The sequence below is a fragment of the Lepidochelys kempii genome, chromosome 10 (genome assembly GCF_965140265.1).
Source record: "Lepidochelys kempii isolate rLepKem1 chromosome 10, rLepKem1.hap2, whole genome shotgun sequence".
Taxonomy (NCBI): Eukaryota; Metazoa; Chordata; order Testudines; family Cheloniidae; genus Lepidochelys; species Lepidochelys kempii.
The window spans coordinates 18,211,691-18,233,265 of NC_133265.1; the positions used below are offsets into that span (position 1 = coordinate 18,211,691).

General features: G+C 45.8%; 1 protein-coding gene across 1 annotated transcript; it reads left to right on the plus strand.

Moving 5' to 3' along the window:
* Window positions 1-2,494: 2,494 nt before the first annotated feature.
* CLEC19A (C-type lectin domain containing 19A) lies at window positions 2,495-17,967 on the plus strand. The gene is made up of 5 exons (XM_073361403.1): window positions 2,495-2,620; window positions 10,773-10,938; window positions 14,968-15,061; window positions 16,242-16,374; window positions 17,571-17,967. Exons 1-5 carry the CDS (start codon window positions 2,506-2,508, stop codon window positions 17,648-17,650), a joined length of 588 nt encoding a protein of 195 aa, XP_073217504.1. The 5' UTR covers window positions 2,495-2,505; the 3' UTR covers window positions 17,651-17,967.
* Window positions 17,968-21,575: the final 3,608 nt, after the last annotated feature.

Below are 21,575 nucleotides of genomic sequence, written 5' to 3' on the forward strand. Positions count from 1 at the left end.
GTGGGCTACTTGCATCACAGCAGCCCCAACAGTAGATTTGCCCACTCCAAATTGATTCCCAACTGACCGGTAGCTGTCTGGCATTGCAAGCTTCCACAGGGCTATTGCCACTCGCTTCTCAACTGTGAGGGTTGCTCTCATCTTGGTATTCATACTCTTCAGGGCAGGGGAAAGCAAGTCACAAAGTTCCATGAAAGTGCCCTTTCGCATGCGAAAGTTTCACAGCCACTGGGAATCGTCCCAGACCTGCAACATTATGCGGTCCCACCAGTCTGTGCTTGTTTCCCGAGCCCAGAATCGGCGTTCCACAGCATGAACCTGCCCCATTAGCACCATGATGCATGCATTGGCAGGGCCCGTGCTTTCAGAGAAATCTGTGTCCATGTCCTGATCACTCACGTGACCGCGCTGACATCGCCTCCTCTCCCGGTATCGCTTTGCCAGGTTCTGGTGCTGCATATACTGCTGGATAATGCGTGTGGTGTTTAATGTGCTCGTAATTGCCAAAGTGAGCTGAGCGGCCTCCATGCTTGCCTTGGTATGGCGTCCGCACAGAAAAAAGGTGCAGAACGATTGTCTGCCGTTGCTCTGACGGAGGGAGGGGCAACTGACGACATGGCTTACAGGGTTGGCTTCAGGGAGCTAAAATCAACAAAGGGGGTGGCTTTACATCAAGGAGTATTTCAGGCAGGACTTCACGGAGGGTTCCAATAAGAAATGGTGCACCTAAGTTATTGTTCTTATTGGAACAAGGAGGTTAGTCTGGCCTCTGATTGATACATGGCTAGATTTACCTCGCTGCACCTTCCCTGTGAGTGACTGCAGTGTGACCTAGAGGAATGAGTCCCCTAGACGGGGGAGGAGGCAAATGAGTACAAAACCAATCTGGTCTATTTCTTGTTTTGATCCACTCCATCTATCTTTTACATCTTTGGCTGGCAGCAGACGGTGCAGAAGGACTGCATGCCATCCACATCTCATGGCTGCTCGGCAAGAAGATGTACAGTAGGACTGCTAGCCATCCTCATCACTTGCCTGCCCGGCAGAAGATGGTACAGTACGACTGCTAGCCATCCTCATCTCTTGCCTGCCTGGCAGAAGATGGTACAGTACGACTGCTAGCAATCCGTATCGCCTGCCTGCTCACCATAAGACGGTTCAATAGGACTGACTGCAGGACTAAAGAGAATGACCTGGTCAAGTCACTCCAAACGTAGTCCCTGCGCCCATATCTGCCCAGGCGCTCCCAGCCGACGCGGCCAGGAGCACCTCGGACACAACGATGACGGCTACCAGTCGTATTGCACCGTCTGCTGCCAGAAGGCAATGGGTTGCTGCTACTGTGTAGCAATGCCGTACCGAGTCTGCCAGCACCCAGGAGACATAGGGTGACGGTTACCTGAGCGGGCTCCATGCTTGCTGTGGTATGGCATCTGCACAGGTAACTCAGGAAAAAGGGTGCGAAACGATTGTCTGCCCTTGCTTTCATGGAGGGAGGGAGGGAACGGGGGCCTGACAATATGTACCCAGAACCACCCGCGACAATGTTTTAGCCCCATCAGGCATTGGGATCTCAACCCAGAATTCCAATGGGCAGCGGAGACTGCGGGAACTGCGGGATAGCTACCCACAGTGCAACACTCCGGAAGTCGACTCTAGCCTCGGTAGTGTGGAAGCACTCCGCCGAGTTAATGCACTTAATGCACTTAGAGCATTTTCTGTGGGGGGACACACACTCGAATATATAAAATCGATTTCTAAAAAAACGACTTCTATAAATTCGACCTTATTCCGTAGTGTAGACATACCCTATATCTCCAGGGCTGCCAGTCAGGTACATCTAAAGCTGACATTAACACAGACTTCTCCCACCATTGATATATTGTTTGTTTGAAGCTGTGACTTTTCTGTACATCATGTGAAATCTACAAATCTTTCCAACACCGAACCGTAAGGCCTAACCAATTAGGTCCCATTCTGAGTGCTGCTGCTCCAGAACGTAGGACTGCACTGCCAGAAAGCACCTCTCATACTTGTGCCATGCGGTGCTAAGAGTGGCGTAAAACATTGGCAAGTCAATAGACACAAACAAAATCTCTCAGGAAGCAGCCATGAAAGCAGAAAGGGGATGTGGTTTGCTTGAATCGAGAACTTAATCTTTGAAGGCTCACAACTAGGAGGTGTGCATGCCTGCTTTCTAAAACCTCACCAGAACTTTTGAAAAAAAATGGTTTAAAGTAACTAACTTCGGCCAGTGAAATGGGATGTAGCTGCTTCTTTGAAGCGTCTCAGCTGGGAAGCTCTTGGTTGTTGTGTAGCGTGTGGTATTACACTGGAGGGAGCTTGGCCAGCCTTCCTAGCATGTCATTGTGAAAGTTTGGAGTTTCGGGGGAGGGTGCAGTGCACAAAGTATATTCACATCTGCTCCAGGAATCTCAGCAGCAGAGCAAGGCGATACCGAACTAAGGAAAGGCTTCATGTCATTGGCTCTCTGCAGACCTGGAAATGAAATTTTGTCCTCCATCCGAGATGGTGATCAGATGGGATTTCTGTGTGCTCCTCTCAATGGTTTTGCTTGCCACCCAGGCTTTCCCACAGACAAATATTAAAATCAGTCAAGGTGAGTGCAAATCACTGACTGTGGCTTGGGTTAATAAACATTAGGTTATTGATGGCTTAAAATCAGGCACTTTTACAAACGTATCCTGTAATGCATGCAATTCTCCTTACCAGTTTTGCTAACTTCTCCATAAAACCCAAAGTTGTAAATTCAATAATCTGCTTAGTTTGGGAAGGTGTATTACCAAGTAATGCTGATCTTTTCTGTTCCAGCGTGTTGAAGCATTCTCTCTGTTGACTTTATTTCTTTGTTTTGGAGGCATGTTCAGTTTAATCTTATAAACAATATGTGGTCCTGTACAATGGTGCCAAGAAGTTTACATATGTTTACAAGCTAAAAGAATGCTCTTAATCTGATTTTAGTCCAAACAATAGTAATTGCACTCAATAATAATAACAATCATAATTAATAAAGCAATGGCAAGTTGTAAAGGAGTGTGACTCTTTGGATGTTTAGCTTTCTGTGGAAGTGCAAAAAGTAAAGAACTGTGATTTGCAACGTTTCTTTTATTCACTCTTTCTAACATAAAGTGAAGTTAACATATGTAAGAACTGTCCCTCTACATATTAGATCATATAACACATACACAACTGGCTGCAGAGTTTATCTACAGTTAATCACAAAGTGTACTTTTTTAGATGAGAGAAGTATTTTAACAAAATTTTAACTGGCTTTGTGATTTCATTGTATTACCCAGGTTTGCAGTACATTTTTACTTGGATAGAATAAGCCAAATTCTGTTCTCATTTACACCAATGTAATTCCAGTGTAACTACACTCACTTTGATAGTGTTCTAAATTTACATGAGCAGAATCTCACCCAATAAGTATTGTTCAATGAACTAGTGAGAAAAATAATTACCACAAGCTTGGCTTTAGTGCCAGACATCAAATCAATGGGAGCTTCCTCAAAACCTAATTGAGGAGAGAAAAATCAAAGATGCCTCCTATCCAGTTGCAGCTAGAAGTATAGTATTTCTGTACTGCAGGAGATCTACAGAATTGGCTATAGTATTTTTACATCTTGAAATACAAATACCATAGAATTTAATTCCGTAAAAATAACTTCATTTTGATAAAAAAATATTTACAAAAAATGCTCCTAGGTGTCTGAGATTGTGACACTTTTGCAGCACAATTAAAGTTTCATTCCATTGCCTGGTTAAGCTATAATCTCCACACACACCATTGGTCACCATTCTCTTCCAACTCTGCCCTGCTGTTCTGCAGAGGAAAGGAGCAGCTGGCTTCCAAGAGACTTTCAGAGTACAATACATGCGCACACACACACTTAAGATAAAGCCTTGTCATGACCTGCTTGTTTTGAAAGTAGTCATGTAATGAAAGGGAGAAAATAATCATACAAATTAAATATTTTGCATGATAATAGTATTGAAGACACCCTATGTAATTTTTGATGTCTGTATTTAAGGACCTGAACCTGCAGCCCTTATTCACATAGAATCTCTCGGTCATACTTAATGACATTGGCTTATTCTTTTCTATCCATCATAAACTTCTCTTTTGGTGCTTATCCTTTGGCAGTGTGTTTTATTCAAAAACAGGGAGAGATTAAAATGAGTGTAGTGTAAGAGGAATGTAGAAAAGTTACTCTGGTGAGGTATTATAGATCTATCCTAGGGTGGCACTTTGTATCCTCACTGGGAGTGTATAGTTATTGTTAGGTTACGCCTGTAGAAGATAGTGCCAAAGTCTTACATATGAATTGTTTTGTGGAGCTTGTAAAGTGTGTCCCATTCCCTGCATACTCACACCTTCTGTAATTGTGCACATTTTCTGTGATCCTGCTTAACATCATCTATAGCACCAATACGTGATGTTTCATTCCCAACCCTTTCCAAAATGACAGACCAGAATGAATTTAGGACGCCTGATGTGTTGCTTGAATTCGGAGAATTGCTGAAAGCATGTACCTGGCTCAGGCATGTACCTGCAGGCTTTACCCACATGAGTTGTCCCATTGCAGATGAGGCCGTGAGTAAGCATTCTAGGACTGGGATTTTCTCCTGGAAAAACAATTTCAGTTCCTTACTCCAAACATTTTTAAATTCTCAGTTCTTTGTTTTTGTCCATACTCTGTGGGAAATCCTGTCCCCGCTGAAGCTGATAGCAAATCTCCTATTGACTTCGGTGGGGCCAGGATTTCACCCACTGATAAATATATTGAACATGGCAGTGGAGGGGCATTGATGGAACATCGGGTCCTTCTATGTTTTCATGTTGTATTTACAGGTTTTCCTGTGGCTGAAGGTAAGCTGTAAACTAAATGAGATGAAAAATCAAAAGGACTACATTAGAGGAAAGAGAAGAAAAATTAACATCCCTTTCCCCAAAAATGTGCTCACCCCTTGATCCTGACAACACTAACTGCATGTACAAGAAGTAAGAGAGAACGCACACTTGCTGGCATCTAGTCCCAGCAGAGTTCCAGGAATGGTTTCCATAGCAGAAGGTCAGTTGATCATTACATGTAAAGGGAGTTTTCTCTCATTCAATCTACTCTAGGGGCCTGATCCTGTGAGGTGCTCAATGCCTCCTGAGTATTGGTGGGGACCCTTGATGCCCAGCAACTTGAGTGCAGTTGAAGGTGCTCAGCACCTCCTGAGGATTGGGCCCCAGAAGAGCATTAATCTCATGAAGGCTAGGTATGCTATTTGCAATACAGCACGGTTGATTGAAATCTCTGGATCTCTGTAGCAGGCACAGTCAAAGCCACATAACTAAGGTCCTACCAAAGTCATGGTCTATTTTGGTCAATTTCCTGGTCATAGAGTTTTAAAAATTGTAAATTTCATGATTTCCGCTATTTCAATCTGAAATTTCACGGTGTTGTAATTGTAGGGATCCTGACCCAAAAAGGAGTGGTGGGGGGGTCGTGGTACTGCTCCCCTTACTTCTGAACTGCTGCTGGCGGCGGCGCTGCCTTCGGAGCTGGGTGGCTGTAGAAGGGTGGCTGCTGGCCAGGAGCCCAGTTCTGAAGGCAGAACCGCCGCCAGCAGCCGTGCAGAAGTAAGGATGGCCTGGTACGGTATTGCCATCCTTACTTCTGCCCTGCTGTCTGCAGAGTTGGGCCCTTATTCAGCAGCCGCCAGTCTCTGGCCACCCAGCTCTGAAGGCAGCGCAGAAGGAAGGGTGGCAATACCGTGACCTGCCTCAAATAACCTTGCGACTCCCCTGCAACTCCCTTTTGGGTCAGGACCCCCAATTTGAGAACCCTGGCCTCCTCCATCAAATCTGTACAGTATAGGGTAAGAGCACACAAAAGACCAGATTTCACAGCTGGAGACCAGGTTTCACGGTCTGTGATACATTTTTCATGGCCGTGAATTTGGTAGGGCCCTACAGATACATTTTGATAGCCACAGGACTCCCTTTGGCTGAACCCTCTTTTCTGAGTTGCTAAGTCTTCTTTTTAAGGGCATTCACGTCTTGTTTATAATTTAGACTCTTACTGATAAACCTGCTGCCCATGATGAAATCAAGCCCTTTAATAGTCTCCAGCAAGAATGTGATTTGCTTCCAGCACAAGCCTGGTAATATCTGCTGTTGAAAAGATGCTGTGAGAGTGCTTTGAAGTGCCAGGAATGCTACCAGACTGGATGTCATTTGTCAGTCTTGCTCTAGACCCAGTCTCTACATTGCAGAGCTATACACTTTTATCATAGAAATATCCTCCAATCTTAAATTTGAAGCTGCTATGAAAAAAAATGACTTGAGAAGCAGATTTCTGTACGGCTCAGGTTGTTGTTAGTTTTCCTTTCTCGGTAGCATCATGGGAAAATATTGATTCGGAATACTGAGCACCAAGAAGCTTCAACCACAATTGGGCCTTTGTTGTGCAAGATGCTGTAAATACATAGAGTAAAAGGCCATCCCTGCCTCATAGAGCATTCAGTCGAAGCACAAAGGAAGCACTGTTATCCTCATTTTACAGATGGAGAACCAAGGTACAGAGATTAAGTGACTTGCCCAAGGTCACCCAGAAAGAGCCAAGAATTACACCCGAGTATCCTGAGTCCCTGCCCATATCCTTAACCACAGGTGATCCTTCTTCTCTCAGTGAAAGAGTTAATGATGATAAAAATAATAAAGGATTAGCTCTTTCTTTTCTGAAGGAGATCTCCAAGAATTTTACCAAGGAGGTCAAACAGTGGTGTTCTGCTGACGTAGTTGAACATGTAGAAAACTGATATGACTGACCCGATGACACTGCCCTTGTTTTCCATACCAGCAAATACCCTTCTGACGGGCTGGGCTTGGTTCAAGTTTTCCTGCTGAGAAGTGGGCTTGTCTGCCATACTATGTCTGACAGATTTGAAAATAAAAATAGACCTAAGTGTTCTAGAATATAAGTGGTTCCTTGGTTATTTCCTGTGAATTTAAGAATAATAACCCCTCTTCTAAAGAGAGTGCAAAGGCTTCCTACATTGACCTAACAGAAAGGTGCTAATTAAGCATTGACCTACCCTCGTTCTCTTTTCTGGTATATTTAACCTTAAATTCCTCCAGGCACCTCTTGTTCACTGAAGCTAATCAAATTAATGACACCTAGTCGGGAAAGTGGTGTAGGAGATCAAAAGCCTCTATGAACACCTCGGTCTGATGATTTCGTTTCAACCATTTCTATCAAGGGGAACAATTTTCTCAAGAAATTTCAGGGAAGCCAAAACCACCCTAACTGAAATTTCAAACCAGCACACAACAAACGCCCATAACACTTCACATGAAAAGGCAAAACACTGAGACGGCTGCTGGTTTTGGCTTGTCCATTGTGCTGTCATGCAACTAAAGGTGAAGAGTTCGCAGTCATTTTTAACAAGCGTTCCAAAAATATCAATGACTAGGCTGCCCGTGAAGCTCACAGTGTCTCCAGTCATCCCAGCCAATAATTAAGTACCCCAAGGTGTTCTAAATGCTTGGTGGGCAGGGCTGAGTCCTTCCAGGTGCTGAGTGTTCCTGAGAAGCTGGGGGTGCCCTCAACCCACAGGAGTCCTCACCACCTTGCTGTACTGAACCCACACCCAGCAGGAAGAAGCATGTGTCTACCCAATGTTACTGCATCTGGAATTGGTAATAAGTTACATCAGCAGCATATATATATATAAAATCAGAATATGGGGCCCACTCAGATCTAATTCAAGACCCACTGAAATTAATGGGAGACTTCCTCTTGTTCTCCAAAGGCTTTGGATTTGGCCCTTAAGCTAAAATGCCCATTGATGTCAATGGTTTGCCTGGCTGAGGACCCTGTAGTGAGGTGTGATGGAGAGCAAAGAGAAGTAAAATGAGTGGATGGAAGAGCCCCACATACATCTGGCGAGAGCAAGAAGAGCTGGTGTGCCATGCTCCCTATCACTCACTGAGGCTTCTCCAGGCAATTCCACCGTCCATGGGATCTGAGGGGCTCTGGGAGTGGGTAAGGAGGGAGGCTAGGAACCCTGTGGACAGCCAGGCTGAGATATGCACAGAAGTTATAAGCAGCACTAACCTATACTCCATGACTGATCCCTCAGTACATGTCAGGGAAGGGGGAGTGCAGGGTGCATTGCAGCTATTTGGTGCTTCCTGTCCTGGGATTTCTGGGATCTGTGGGGGCTGGAGGCCGATCCCTCACTTCCATTCGTTGGTGTTTGATCCTTCTGTCCCTCTCTCTCTCCGGTTTTGTTGTAACAGGATGTGAGGTAGCCCTGAGTAACTGTTTTCTCTGTGAGACAATGGCAGGATGTGACCCCTGGGAATAAACACTGCATCTTGCTGTTAACTGAATACAAATTTGCTACAATTTTTAAAAAGCTGCTTCCATTTTTCAAGGTATCAATCTGATTTTCAACTAGAGCTCTTTTGCATAGCCCATCACTAACATAGTCAGACATAGTGATCTGAAAGCAACTCGTTCATCTCTACAATGTTACTTGGTTCTTGAGATCTGAGTTGCTCACTGACCCTAGTTATCTAGGAATGGCACTTCTCAGGGCCGATAATGACTGGAACTGGCTCCAAGAGCACTTGTATCAGGATACATCCTCTAAAGAGCTCTGGAGGGGAAAGGGGAAGGGTCACCACAAAGGAAGAATAATTATCTTTTATCTGAGCTCAAGGGATAGAAGAGTGCTGGTGGAGGCTTGGGGCTGTCAGAGAAAAGCAATGAAAAGGTAGCTGTTTACATTAGCCACAAAATAGCTCCGGTTTTGCAGTACTTGAAATAACTGGGCTCACTAGATTTGACATTATGGAGGCATTTAATACCCCGGGTCAGCAGGAGAGACTGACTCGCAGCGCTCCAGTTCCCCTGAATGCCTGCTGTTTGTTTCACAGTGCTGTTGTAAGCGCTGAAATGCTGGGAACAGTCAGTTCCCGGTATCTGAGTCATTCTGCTGCCACAGACTGTGACAAATCTCCCAGTTTCTGGGGAGCTGATCGATAACCCAGAGCCAGCTTTATGTTCTGTACCCAGCAATAGCGATGTAATGGTTAAAGGACAGGCCTTGGAGCAGAAGAGCTGGGCTCTATTGCTGGCTGTGGCATTGACTTCCTGTGTTACCATCAATGAGCACCTTTGCCTCTTAAATGTTCTTTACTTGAAAACTGAGTGTAATGCTTATATCAGGGGGCTTCTCTGAGGCTGAATCGGCTGATGTTCGTAAAATGCTTTGAGGGCTCTGGGTGGAAGGAACTAAAGAAATGGGGTGCAAAATGACTGCCAAAGGAAGCTTCATGTAGTGACATTTGGGGATAGAAGGAGTTCAGCCCTGCGAGTTCTAGCGTTTGTACCCTGTGATGATTAGGACTTGGCTAATTCCCCCCCTTTTTTAACATGCTCCTGGTTGCCGCTTCAGTTTTGCCTTTAGCAGAGTTTGTTCTACAGGTTAATTGTGCTCATTGTAAAGATGATTCCCCTTGAAGTCCCTGAATACCGGATCCTTTCCTAGCTTCAATTGGAACTCCCTGGATTCTGAGCCTGTTATTTGCTTCAATAGTTTTGTGGCATCCACCTTCTCTGGACCTCTTAGGATTTCATACACATCAGTTGTGCTTCCTCTTTTCTAAAGAACATCAGCAGCATTTTCCTTCCCCTTTTTCCAAAACCTGAAACATTTCATCCTTGCTGCCCTCATCTCTACCTTTTCCAAGTCTTCAGTGATCACTCCAGCTGGGGGCTCACTTCTCCATTTGATGACTAGTACTCCATGAGTCCATTGATTTAAAGCAAACAAACAAAGGACAGCACTCAAGAATGAATTTAGTGCAGGGAACAATCACACACTGGCAAGGAGATAGCGTGGATGGAGATGACAGAGCCTGTGATGTGTCCTGGTGATTAAAACACATAGATCATTCCATTGATTTCAGCAAGACCAGTCATGTACTTAAAGTTAAGCATGTACTTAAATATCTTGCTGAATCAGGGCCCTATTTACCTTCTTACCTACCTCCCAGAAATGTGACTGATCGATTTAAATTTCTGCTCACTATTTCTCCCTCAGTGTCTTGTATCTTGTGATCATTTAGGATATAATGTTTCTTGGCATCTTTCTACACTGTTTTCAATGCTTTTACTGCATGAAGTTGCATGTATCTGTTTCCCACCACTGCCCCCAATTTTTTTTCCTGGTCCCTTTGATTGGAGTCTTTCCCCTTCTCTCTGTGTTATCTGCAATGGTGGTTCAACCTCTCCTACAAGTTTGCTCTTTCCAGGCATTGATGTGAATGAGAATGGGCCCAGACCTGATCTTATCCCTACAGAACTCCATAGTGTCACTTCCAGCCTACTTTGAAAATGTACAGTAGGGTTAGTAAATATTTATATTATGGTAGCATCCAAAAGTATTTTTCTTCCCTGCTTGGACTACTCAGAAATGGCAAATTCTGCTCAAACTTTCCAAAGTGCTGAGCTCCCATCTTCAGAAATTCAGATATTTTGAGGGGGCATCCAAGAATGGAGGCACTCAAAGTCCCCAGTTGCTCGTGAAAATCTAAGCCCTTAGGGGAATTTTTCATTTTTTTCATTTTTTGTAAAGCCAGCAAGGACATTGAGACATGTCCTAAAAAACAGAGACATTCACCATTGCCGGGGTCCCTGCAGCTGTTGTGTATCAAATGCTCTTCCAATTTTCTTTTCTTTCTCCCCCAGCTATGCCAGAGCCAATTCAGTCCTACTCCTGCCCACTGTTTTGGACAGAATATGAAGGGTACTGTTACAGATACTTTCCCCTCAATAAAACATGGGCTGAAGCCGATCTCTATTGTGCGGAATTTTCCATTGGCATAAAATCAGCCAAATTAGCATCGATTCACAGGTAAGAATGAAAGAAATCTGTTTCTAAAACATTGTCAAAGTCCAGCTAAACAATGTCTGTGGCAATAAAAAATATATATAAATAATTCCTCAGCTGGAGTTTAACCTTCCTATGAGAAAGCAAACCCATTTAAGCCTAATTTACCACTGTCATAAATTCTGCGTATCTGTATTGAAATGCACTAGCTAGTGTGCGTGTGTATCTCTGCCCTCTAATGGACAAAATCAAAACTCCTCAACTGTATTAATTAGATGTCTATCAGAGAGTCTCCTTTAGCTCAAGTGGTAGAACCAATAATTCTGAAGCAGATCTATCGCTATTGCTCTTAGTCAAGCCCAGAGGCACTTGTGAAATGGCCATGTTCTGTAATACTGTTTAGTTACATTAACATAAATAACAAGTTGTCACCTTATGCTCTGTGTTACAACAAAGCTATTTGGATCACCCTGGGTTTGGCTGTAGTTGTACAATATAATAATTGAAAGGACCACATTTTCAAGAGGCCGTGTGAATGTGCGTGCAAACCCCATGCGTTTGCATATAAACTGCACACCAACTACCTGATGTGCATGAGCAAAAGTGAGGCTTTGTGTGCACAATCAGATGCTTGATCCAATTTTATTGTCATATTTTTGGAGACTCTGAAAATTTGGCCCTCAGTTACCAAAGACTCCACTCTGACAACTGCAGTCACATTGTACCTATTATATTAATCAGTCCCTGCATGGAGGAGGGCGGCTTTGGTTTCAAGGGAACAATTTTGGTTACAATTTTGTCTGACTCAGAACTTCAGAACAGAAAGGTTTTCCATTCCCTGTTTCATGGAACAGTTCACAAACCCAGATTAGAAATGGGGCCCAAAGCAAAATGCTGGATCTAAACATTCGGATATCAGAGGAAGACTTTGCTACATGGGCACATCTATAATTCATCTCAAATTCAAGAATCTTCCCCCCGACACACACTAATATTGAAAACAGAGGTGCTGCAGAAGTGTTTTCGTTGAAATCAAGGAGTACTGAAGCAGGCCCCTAGTGAGCGAATGGGCATTCACCGTGCGATGTTCTGTTTCCATGTTTTTTCCTCCATCCCAAGGCCAGCCACTCTTGATGGTTTAAGACAGTGTTTTTCACTGCAAGGCCTGTGAGCCAGTGGCGGCTCCCATGGACCCTAAGTGCGGGTCACTGTCGATCGCGCTTTCTGGCAGCAGTGAGGCTGCAGCTAAGGCAGGCCCCTTGCCTGCCCTGGCCCCACACTGCTCCTGGAAGTGGCCAGCATGCCCCCAAGGCCCCGGGGTGCAAGGGGGTAAGCAGAGGTCTCCGCGCACTGCTCCTGCCTGCAAGCACTGCCCCAGCAGCTCCCATTGGCTGGGAATGGGGAACAGTGGCCAATGGGAGTTGTGGGGGCGGAGCCTGCACAGCGGGGCAGCATGCAGAGCAGCATTCCTCCCCAGGGGCTTCAGGGGCGTGTTGGCCCCTTCCAGGAGCGGCGTGGGGCTGGGACTGCCCCGAAGTAAGTGCCACTCCCTTCGATGGGCAGGTTCTGCATAGCTCTTCCATTGCCCATCCTGCAGCCTCCCGGAGCCAGCCCCCAACACACTCTCCTGCACCCCAAGTCCCTGCCCCAGCCCTGAGCCCCCTCCCGGAGCCAGCCCCCAATCAGGGGCAGTGAGTTGTATGGACCTGTGGTGCCCGGGCTCCAGCAATAGTCAGGGCCCGGGGGCCCAGCTCCACCAATGTATGGGGCCGGGTCTCTCCCCCGGCCCTGCCTGCCACCCCCCCACACCTCCCTCAAGTGTCCCCCGGCCCCCACTTGCTGCCCCTGCGACCTCCCCTGGGTCCGCGAGCGTCCCTGCCTCTCCCCTGCAGCTCCACGCTGCCTCTGCTCTGCTGGCTCCCAGCATCAACTGCCGCCACAGGGCCCTAGTGCCCCCCAACCACCCATGGCAGGGCAGGTTGCCCTTACCCTGCCCGTCTGCCTCGGACCCTTCCCTTTTCCGGCAGGACCCTCCACCAGCACGGCCCCCCCCCCCGCCCACAGTCACCGCTCCTGCCCCATGCTGGCCAAGGGGCAGCCCCATCCCTCACCCCCAGTGCGGCTGCCGTGAGGGGCAGCAGCAGAGGAGGAGGTGCACATGTGATGGCAGCCCCCCCTGCCCCCGCCCGGCACCCACTACAGGGGAGGCGAAGGGGCTTCCTGGACATGAGAGGGGTCCTAGGAGAAAATGAAGTGACAGTGGTGTGGTTGAGTGTGGTGGGGGGGAAGAGGGGTCCCTCTCCCAGAGCTCACTGATGCCCATGGGGAGAGGGCTGGGGGGAGTCCTCCTCTCTGGCCCCAGCCCAAGGGTAGCCTGCCTGCACCCCAAACTCCTCATCCTCAGCCCTGCCCTACCCCAGAGCCCATACCCCCAGCCAGAGCCCTCACCCCCCTGCACCCTAACCCTCTACCCCAGCCCTGAGCCCCCTCCAACACCCCTCATCCCCAGCCACATCCCAAACCCCTCATCCTTGCACCCCCTCCCTCCACACCCCCTCCCACCCCCAACTCTCTCTCAGAGCTCGCATCCCCTCCCTCTGAACCCCCTCCAACCCCCAAACTCCCTCCCAGAGCCTGCACCCCTCACCCCCTCCTAAACCCCCCACCCCCAGCCTGGAGCCTACACCCAAACTCCGTCCCAGAGCCTGCACATCCACCCCCTTCCCACACACCCTCTCCTGCCCCCAAACTCCCTCCCAGAGCCTGCACCCCAGCCCTCCGCACTCCATCCCAGATCCTGCACCCCTCATCCCCTCCTGCACCCACCCCTCCTGCCCCAGCCTGGAGCCTGCACCCAGCACCCAAACTCCATCCCAGCCCCTGCACCCCCAGCCCCTACCCCACCCAAACTCCCTCTCAGAGCCCAACCTCTTGCCCCTTTTGCACCCAAACTCCTTCCCAGAGCCTGTACCCTGCACCCCAATCCCCTGCCCCAGCCCAGGGCCTGCACCCCAGACCTCCTCCCCCTACCCAAACTCCTTCCCAGAGCCTTAGGCAGGAGGGGGTGGAGTTTGGGGGGGCGTTCTGGGCACCACCAAAATGTCTACAAACCTGCCACCCCTGTCCCCAATACCTCCTCCTGCACCCCAAGCCTGATCCCTGACCCCCTTCCCAGAGTCAGAACCCCAAACCCCCTCCTGCATCCCCTGCTCCAGCCCTGAGCCCCCTCCCCGCACCAGCCCCCACTACCCCCTCCTGCATCCCAAGCCTCTGTCCCAGCCCTGAGCCCCCTCCCAGAGCCTGCACCCCATACCCCCTCCTGCACCCTGTATCCCCTCCTGTACCCGAACACACTGCCCCAGTCTGGAGTCCCCTCCTGCACCCAAACTCCTTCCCAGAGCTTGCACCCCCTCACCCTCTCCTGCACCCGAAGCCCCTGCCTAGCCCTGACCCCCCTCCCAGAGCCAGCCCCCCATTCCTCCTGCTGCACCCCAAGCAATATTACCAATAACAGTAATATTACCATATCAACCAACAAAGAACTCAGAGTGTTCAACCATCTGTGCAGGTTGATGTGGCTCTCACATTGAAGGTTTTTTTGCCAAAGTGGCCCCCACTTCAGAAATCGTGAAGAGCAGTGGTTTAAGATGTGGAAGCTCATTGACCTGCTTGAGTTCATTTCACACCATTCCAGCAGAACACAGGCAGTCGACACTTTACGTTATCACACGTCCTGCTTGGTGTTACAGCTGCTGAAATGATTTTGAATTTTTGAAAGTTTGAATTTTTTAATTTTGAAAGGGGACGGGGATTTGAAATCACTGCCATGTATTTTTCCCTGCGTTTCCAACCAGCTCCGGGTTTTGCCATGCTAAGCCATCCTCTTACACAAACTAAGAAAATGAATCCAAAATTTCCATGGACAGTTTCAAAGGGTAGTTTAAAGATTTGGGTCCCATTTGCCAAACTGCAGTCTGAATGCCGAGGGATAGTATTTGCTTAATTTCACTAATACCAACCTCCTAACTATTTCATATTATGGTACTTTACCAGCTGGGAAGAGAATGTCTTTGTATATGACCTAGTAAACAGCCGAGTGCCTGGAATACCCACCGATATCTGGATGGGACTTCATGACCTAAGACAGGTGAGAAACCGCGACATTAGCTACCGCCTGCTTTTTCTCTGGATCATCATGCAAGCAGGTTTTCTCATAAAAAGAACAAGAAATCTATTCAACCTGGAACTCACTGAGATGTAACCCTTGGCATCAGATTCACATAAAAGGCAAAATTATTTTTTCTGTTTTCCCTCTACACCTTTCAATTTCCGCCCTCTGACTATAATACAACTTGGAAGTGCTGGACTGACAGCCCTGGAGAGCAAGATTTTCTGCTTATCCACATTGCCCTTCCAATGTTTCAGCTGTGACCTATGAACATTAGAGGATAATTCAATCTCCACAACTACTGAGGTAGCCAAGAAATGTTTAAGAAAAGGGGGTGGGGAGGAGACAATTTCATGATAAATGTTGAAATTTCAAAGTTGTTTCCATGTGACATGGTTTGAAACAGAACAATTTATGTGCGTATGAATTTTCTGCAAAATATTTTCCTACTTTCTCCGTTTTGGGGGTGTGTGTGTGTGTGTGTGTGTGTGTAGAGGACAAGGACAGTGAGTACTGGGAGTCCAGCACCCCCTGGCTTGAAGAATAGCAACTGAGTGCATGGCTTCCATCATATTCAGGGTTTGCAGTTTGGTTCAATGGCTTTCAGCACCCATGTTGAGTGCAATACAATAAATAATGTCTAGCCCCCCACCCCCTGCCCACTTTTTCATTTTTCTTTATCTTACTCTGTAACTTTTGAAATCTTTTGAAAAATTACACAGTAACAAAAGGAAACCCAATGAAGTGGAGCCTGGGCTCTTAAACCTGCCGAGGGGGAGACTCTTGAAGCTCAGGCTCCAGCCTGAGGGGGAATGTCTACACTGCTATTTTTAGCCCCACAGCCCAAGCCCCAGGAGGGCAAATCAACTGAGACTCAACGCTGCATGTTTTTCTTTGTAGTGTAGTCATACTTTATGATCTCAAACAATACACTAGCAGAGTGCAAAACTCAGTAGAAGAAGGGCCTTTGTTCAGCATGGACCTAGTTTTTGCCTTCTAGACATAGGAATGAGGTCAGATTGATGACGTCACTCTCTACAAGGTAGAAGAGAATATTCTGTTGGCCAATCCTGAAGTCCAGACTTCCACAAATCATTTGTTGAAATCATTGCACTTCTCCATTAGCCCCTCCCCCTAATTTCCGGATGATGTTTAATAGGAAGGTCACTTTGAATGGACAGATGGTTCTTCCTATGACTATAACTACTGGGATGGCAACCAGCCAGATGATGGGATCCACTCTATTCCAGAGGAAGAGGACTGTGTACAGATCTGGTACAGATATAACAGTGGTAGGTACTTCACTGTTGAGCCTCAGGCTGCACACCACGTTTTCCAAGAAGCATGTGTAAATAAATTGAGTGAAATGCAGGATCACCCTTTTCTATGCATAACAGAAAAGATGCTGGCAGCATGATTATTTTTACATGTTGTTTTTGCAGAGGAGGAAATTTCACCCCTCCCCGAGAAGCAAAGAACTGTCAATCAAAGGCAGTATAAAGACACCAGCTTGCCTGCTTCCCCCTCAACTGAGGCCAGGTCTACACTACACACCTATATGGGTATAACTACATCACTCAGGGGTGTGAAAAATCCACCCCCCTGAGCGATGTAGTTATGCCTACTAAACCCCCATGAAGACAGAGCTGGCAGGAGAGCTTCTCCCTTCAACATAGCTACCGCCTCCTGCGGAGATGGATGAACTACGCTGACAGGAGAAGCGCTGCTGTCGCGCTGTATGTGAAGACAAAGCCCCGAGACATTTCCAGACCAAGGAAATAATGGGAGGGATATGTTATTGGAAAGAGACACCAGCAGAGATGCAGTCACTATGGAGCGGAGGGAGACAACAGAATTGGGGAAAGGATAGACTCGAACAAGGAGCATTACAAATAACAGGTTTCAGAGTAACAGCCGTGTTAGTCTGTATTAGCAAAAAGAAAAGGAGTACGTGTGGCACCTTAGAGACTAACCAATTTATTTGAGCATGAGCTTTCGTGAGCTACAGCTCACTTCATCGCATCCAATGAAGTGAGCTGTAGCTCACGAAAGCTCATGCTCAAATAAATTGGTTAGTCTCTAAGGTGCCACAAGTACTCCTTTTCTCATTACAAATAAGTCTTTTTCTCTTGTCCTATGGGAATCTGCACAGGTATAAGCACAACATATATGCACGAATAATTGTATGCGGGGCTGGGGCTGGTAAGACTGTAATAGTCTCTATATCCAGCCAGCATGGTCTTGTGTCTACGCAAAAGTATATGCAGCTTTTGAACTTGTCAGAATCGTGTCTGTATTACAGAATCTTTTGACAAGACTTTTCTTCAGGGCTAAGGATTGGGGATGAAACTAACTCCTTTGTGTAGGAAATTTGGTGTTTTTGTATACATTGTGTGTCATTTCTTCATGGAGGCACTTTTATCCTTCATCATGTGATCACACCTTCATTGAAAACCTTAACTAACTCCTTATTCTTACTCCCCTATAGCTTTACGATCATGGAATGACAACAGCTGCAACAGAGAATTCCCATTTGTCTGCAAGATTCCATCACTGGCAATTGATTAACTTGCTCCCACAATAACAAACAGCAGCAGTCAACCTACTAAACTACTGGAATAAAGTCAATCTGACCAAAGGCATATTTTATATCAGAGACAATTTTAGTGGCTCAAATAACTAGTTATATGTCTGATGCCAGTTACTCCACCTAGAAAATACTTTACCTGTCTCTTGCTTTTGTCTGTGCTATGGCTGACCAAAGAGCATTGGTGAATAGTCAAGCCAGTACATTTTCCATGGTCTAGGAACAATTTCAGTGTCGCGTCTCCATCCAGACTCTGTGACTGAAAAGAATGTTGTAACCTATATGTATAATTAAAGAGGTGAAAAGGTTCACAACAGTGAGAAAGTCTGATTTTATGTCCCATTTTATGCGTCCTCATTCCCATAAAATGAATCCTACTGCCCTCAGTGGGAGTTTTGTGCGACAAAGGACTGCCTAACTGGTCCTAGGATTTGGAAATCTCTCTAGCATTCTGAGGAGCAGGACAATAACCCTTTTGCAGTGACAAACTAGAGTTCATTACTACAGAAGACACATTCTGCATCATTTCTGAACTTTGATGTCAGAATGAAGTGAAACTAACAGCCTGAATCAGATCTCACTTATATTGGATGATTTCAATTGAATTACTGTTCATAACTTATATTAGTGTGAGCTCAGAATAAGATGATAAATCTATACGGGTATTGTACAAATAAAGCAACTTCGGATAAATATTGAAGTCCATGCTCAGGTCATATTCACTCTGTATTCAGACGAAATGTGGTAGGAGTTATACCTGAGTAAAAGCTAAGTAAGGACCTCTAGATATGAGCCCATATTTAGATTTTAAATGTATCAACCTGTCACATAACAAGAAATCAATTGTTTTACTACAAACACTCAAACTGTAATCATCAAGTAATGGATGACTGTACTAAATAATTTAGCCTGCGGGAATTAAGAGGGACTGTCATTTTCTGCTAAGTTATGCAAAATACCATGTGTTGCTGATGTTGCTTTCTCACAACTAAAATACATTGTAAACAGCTTGCTGAAGTTCCTTCTTCTTTCTAACACTGCTGAAATATACATGTTCACTAGCTTATACAGGTTCTTTTACACTGGTGCAAACCAAACCAGCTTTTATACTCAGTTTTGGCAATTGACTATTGAAGAAATCAAAAGGGGGGGGAAAAAAGCTTTCATTCAATATACAAAGCAGTAACTTTTTATATTGGAACAAATATTTCCTTTAACACCATTCCTTCAGGATTACGGGGGGCGGGGGGGTTCTTTTTTGTTTCTCTCTCTCTCTCTCCCTCTCTCATGCGTGCATGCAAAAAAAGGGGACAAAATTGTTACATGTCAGAATAACCAAGGTGCCTACCTGAGATGCACAAAGCACATCTCTGTGATTGGTAACTGCTGTTTTACTATAAAAAGCAAGACTATTATTTTATTATTTATTTTTTTGGACTGAGGATTGCAAAAATAATTGCAGTGGGAAATATTTTTCTTTTTAAATTGAGAGTTTTTTAAAGAAATTACTAACAAATTACAAAACAAACTGGACTAACACCATGTGCAGCTGGGTACGCTTCTGTTACTTATTTATAATTTTTTAGCTCCTTTCAGATGTGGATAATGAATGAATATAAATCGCATTCTCTGCCACCACTTCTTTCCTCTGTGGGATAAGAGGGCTCCTAGAATGAAGGGGTGCAAGAGTAGATTTACAGATTTAGGGCCAGAGCCTCAGCTGGTATACATTGGTATAGTTCCATTAAAGTCAATGGTACTACACTGATTTACATAGGCAGATGGAGACTGTCTCTGCTCACTGCTGTTCTTGATATCATATGTTTGCACCTCAGTGGTGGGTGGTGTGAGACTGGTATATCTACAGCTTACTGTTGACCAGTTTGCTCTGTCTGAATAACAGGCGCAGACACAGCTGAAAGGAGGAGGCAGGAAGAATCAATTTTTATTTATACTAGCCGTTGTACAAACTTCCCTGAGTACGATAGGACAATGGGGTGAACTAAGACTCCTCCTCAGCAAACTCTGGGGAAACAAGGTTCTGGATCTGAGTTTTGCAGTTCAGCCCTAGCTGTAGCAGATTCATATGCCAAGGATGCGCTTTACAAAGGAAGGTAGGGATCTGCTATATAGGTCAATCCAAGCAAAGTCCTTGGGATTTCGTGCACCTTTTCATCCTCAGTGGCCAGTTCACCTCTGTGTTCTGCGGCCTCTGTTCTCAAAGCTGCACTCACAAGATGGACATTTCTACCATCAGATGCTCCTGCTGAGGAGGAACAGATTAATCGTTTGGGAGGTCCTGACCCTGCTGTGCTTCTCTTACTGGCTTCCTTACAGGAGAAGAAGAGTTATCACTATGATTCTACTTTTGTTATTTTTTACCACTTGTAGCACCTTGAGGCCCTAAAATCAGGGCCATGTTGTACCAGGTGCTATGCTACAATCCTTGCCTCAAAGTACTTACAATCTAAATAGACATGACAGAAAAGATGCATCACTTTACAGAAGGGAAACTGAGGCACAAAGAGACATAGTGACTCATCCAAGGTCACACAGGCAGGCTGGGGCAGAGCAAGGAATTGAATCCAGGTCTCCGGAGTCATGCCATAACCACAGGATCATCCTTCCAGCACCATTTTCAGCACAATAAGATGGACTTGCCTTGAGTGCAGGGGACTGGACTAGATGGCCTCTCAAGGTCCCTGCCAGTCCTACATGTCTATGATTCTGTGACTTTAAGTAGTTTTCAGGGCATTAATTTTGTGTGTGTGTGTGTGTGTGTGTGTGTGTGTGTGTGTGTTCCAGAACAGGTCCAACTAGTATTGCAAGGTCTTGCTTGAGATGGTTGCCCCACACAGTCCAAGGGTTTCATTCTTTTGTCTCACCCAAAGCCTGTTTCATTCACAGCAGGTATCCTCTCATTCTATTGGGTTTTTGCACTGCCACTGTCCTACATACTATCTATCATTTTGAACAACAGGTGAAAACAAATCATTGACTGTAAAATATTCAGCCTCTATCGTGCCTCTGAACTTTCATGTCTTGAACTGGTGTCATTTGGCACCTTACTGTGAGTGCCTGTTAAATTTAAAAGGCAGCAGGGAGTCATTACAATGATGTATTAAATAGGGTCAATGGACAGCTGAGTTGTGGGGTGATAGATGTGTTAGCTGGAGCCAATACCACCAGTCACAAGGAGCCAATTATATTTTTATCCAAAAGAGGAATCATCTCAGTAGCAGATTTCTTCTGGGAGGCCCCATTTTTCTGGGACACCCCTTGTTTTTTTACCTTTACAGGTGTGTCAACTGTATGCAAAATCTGAGGTCATATTGTCTTTGAAACATAAATGAAACCTCTCCCCATCTCCTACCATGTATTAGCTGCCCAAAGCCTCGTGCTAGTCATTATTTGCCTAGAACTGAATGAGTATCAATGATATTCTCATCCAGCTAAGGCTTCAGTAGCTTCCTTTGCACAGGATTGTACAGCAACCACCAGGTTTCTGCAAGGTGCGGAGAGCTCTGGCCTCCATCGAACAATCATGTAAGGAACTTCACTGTTTCTCTTTCCTTCTTCCAGTCAAAGGGAATCATTCTGCTAGAGTGTGTGGTTATTAAAAGAAAGCTGCCAGCAGTAGAAGAAGCAGTCCAGGGTTTAGTGTGGTTGCTTGGGACTTAGGATACTCTGCATCCTGTTCCCTGTTCTGCCACAGGTATCCTGTGTCACGGGGGGCAAGTCACTTAAGTCTCCCTCTACTCTGTAAAACTGGGATGACGGGGTGTTGTGAGGATGAATACATGAAAGACAATGAGGTGCTTGGATACTATGTTGATAGAGGCCATGGAAAAGTGTGATTTACCTTTCATTCTGCAGGTGGCGAAGTCTATTGCCATTCTGTGCAGC

What these genes read in the sequence shown, in the direction of transcription:
- CLEC19A (XM_073361403.1), top strand. Translation starts at nt 2,506, where the DNA reads ATGAAATTTTGTCCTCCATCCGAGATGGTGATCAGATGGGATTTCTGT. An exon ending in AAATATTAAAATCAGTCAAG is followed by an intron (nt 2,621 to 10,772) that starts GTGAGTGCAAAT and finishes TTTCTCCCCCAG; the next exon opens with CTATGCCAGAGCCAATTCAG. An exon ending in GACTTCATGACCTAAGACAG is followed by an intron (nt 15,062 to 16,241) that starts GTGAGAAACCGC and finishes GATGTTTAATAG; the next exon opens with GAAGGTCACTTTGAATGGAC.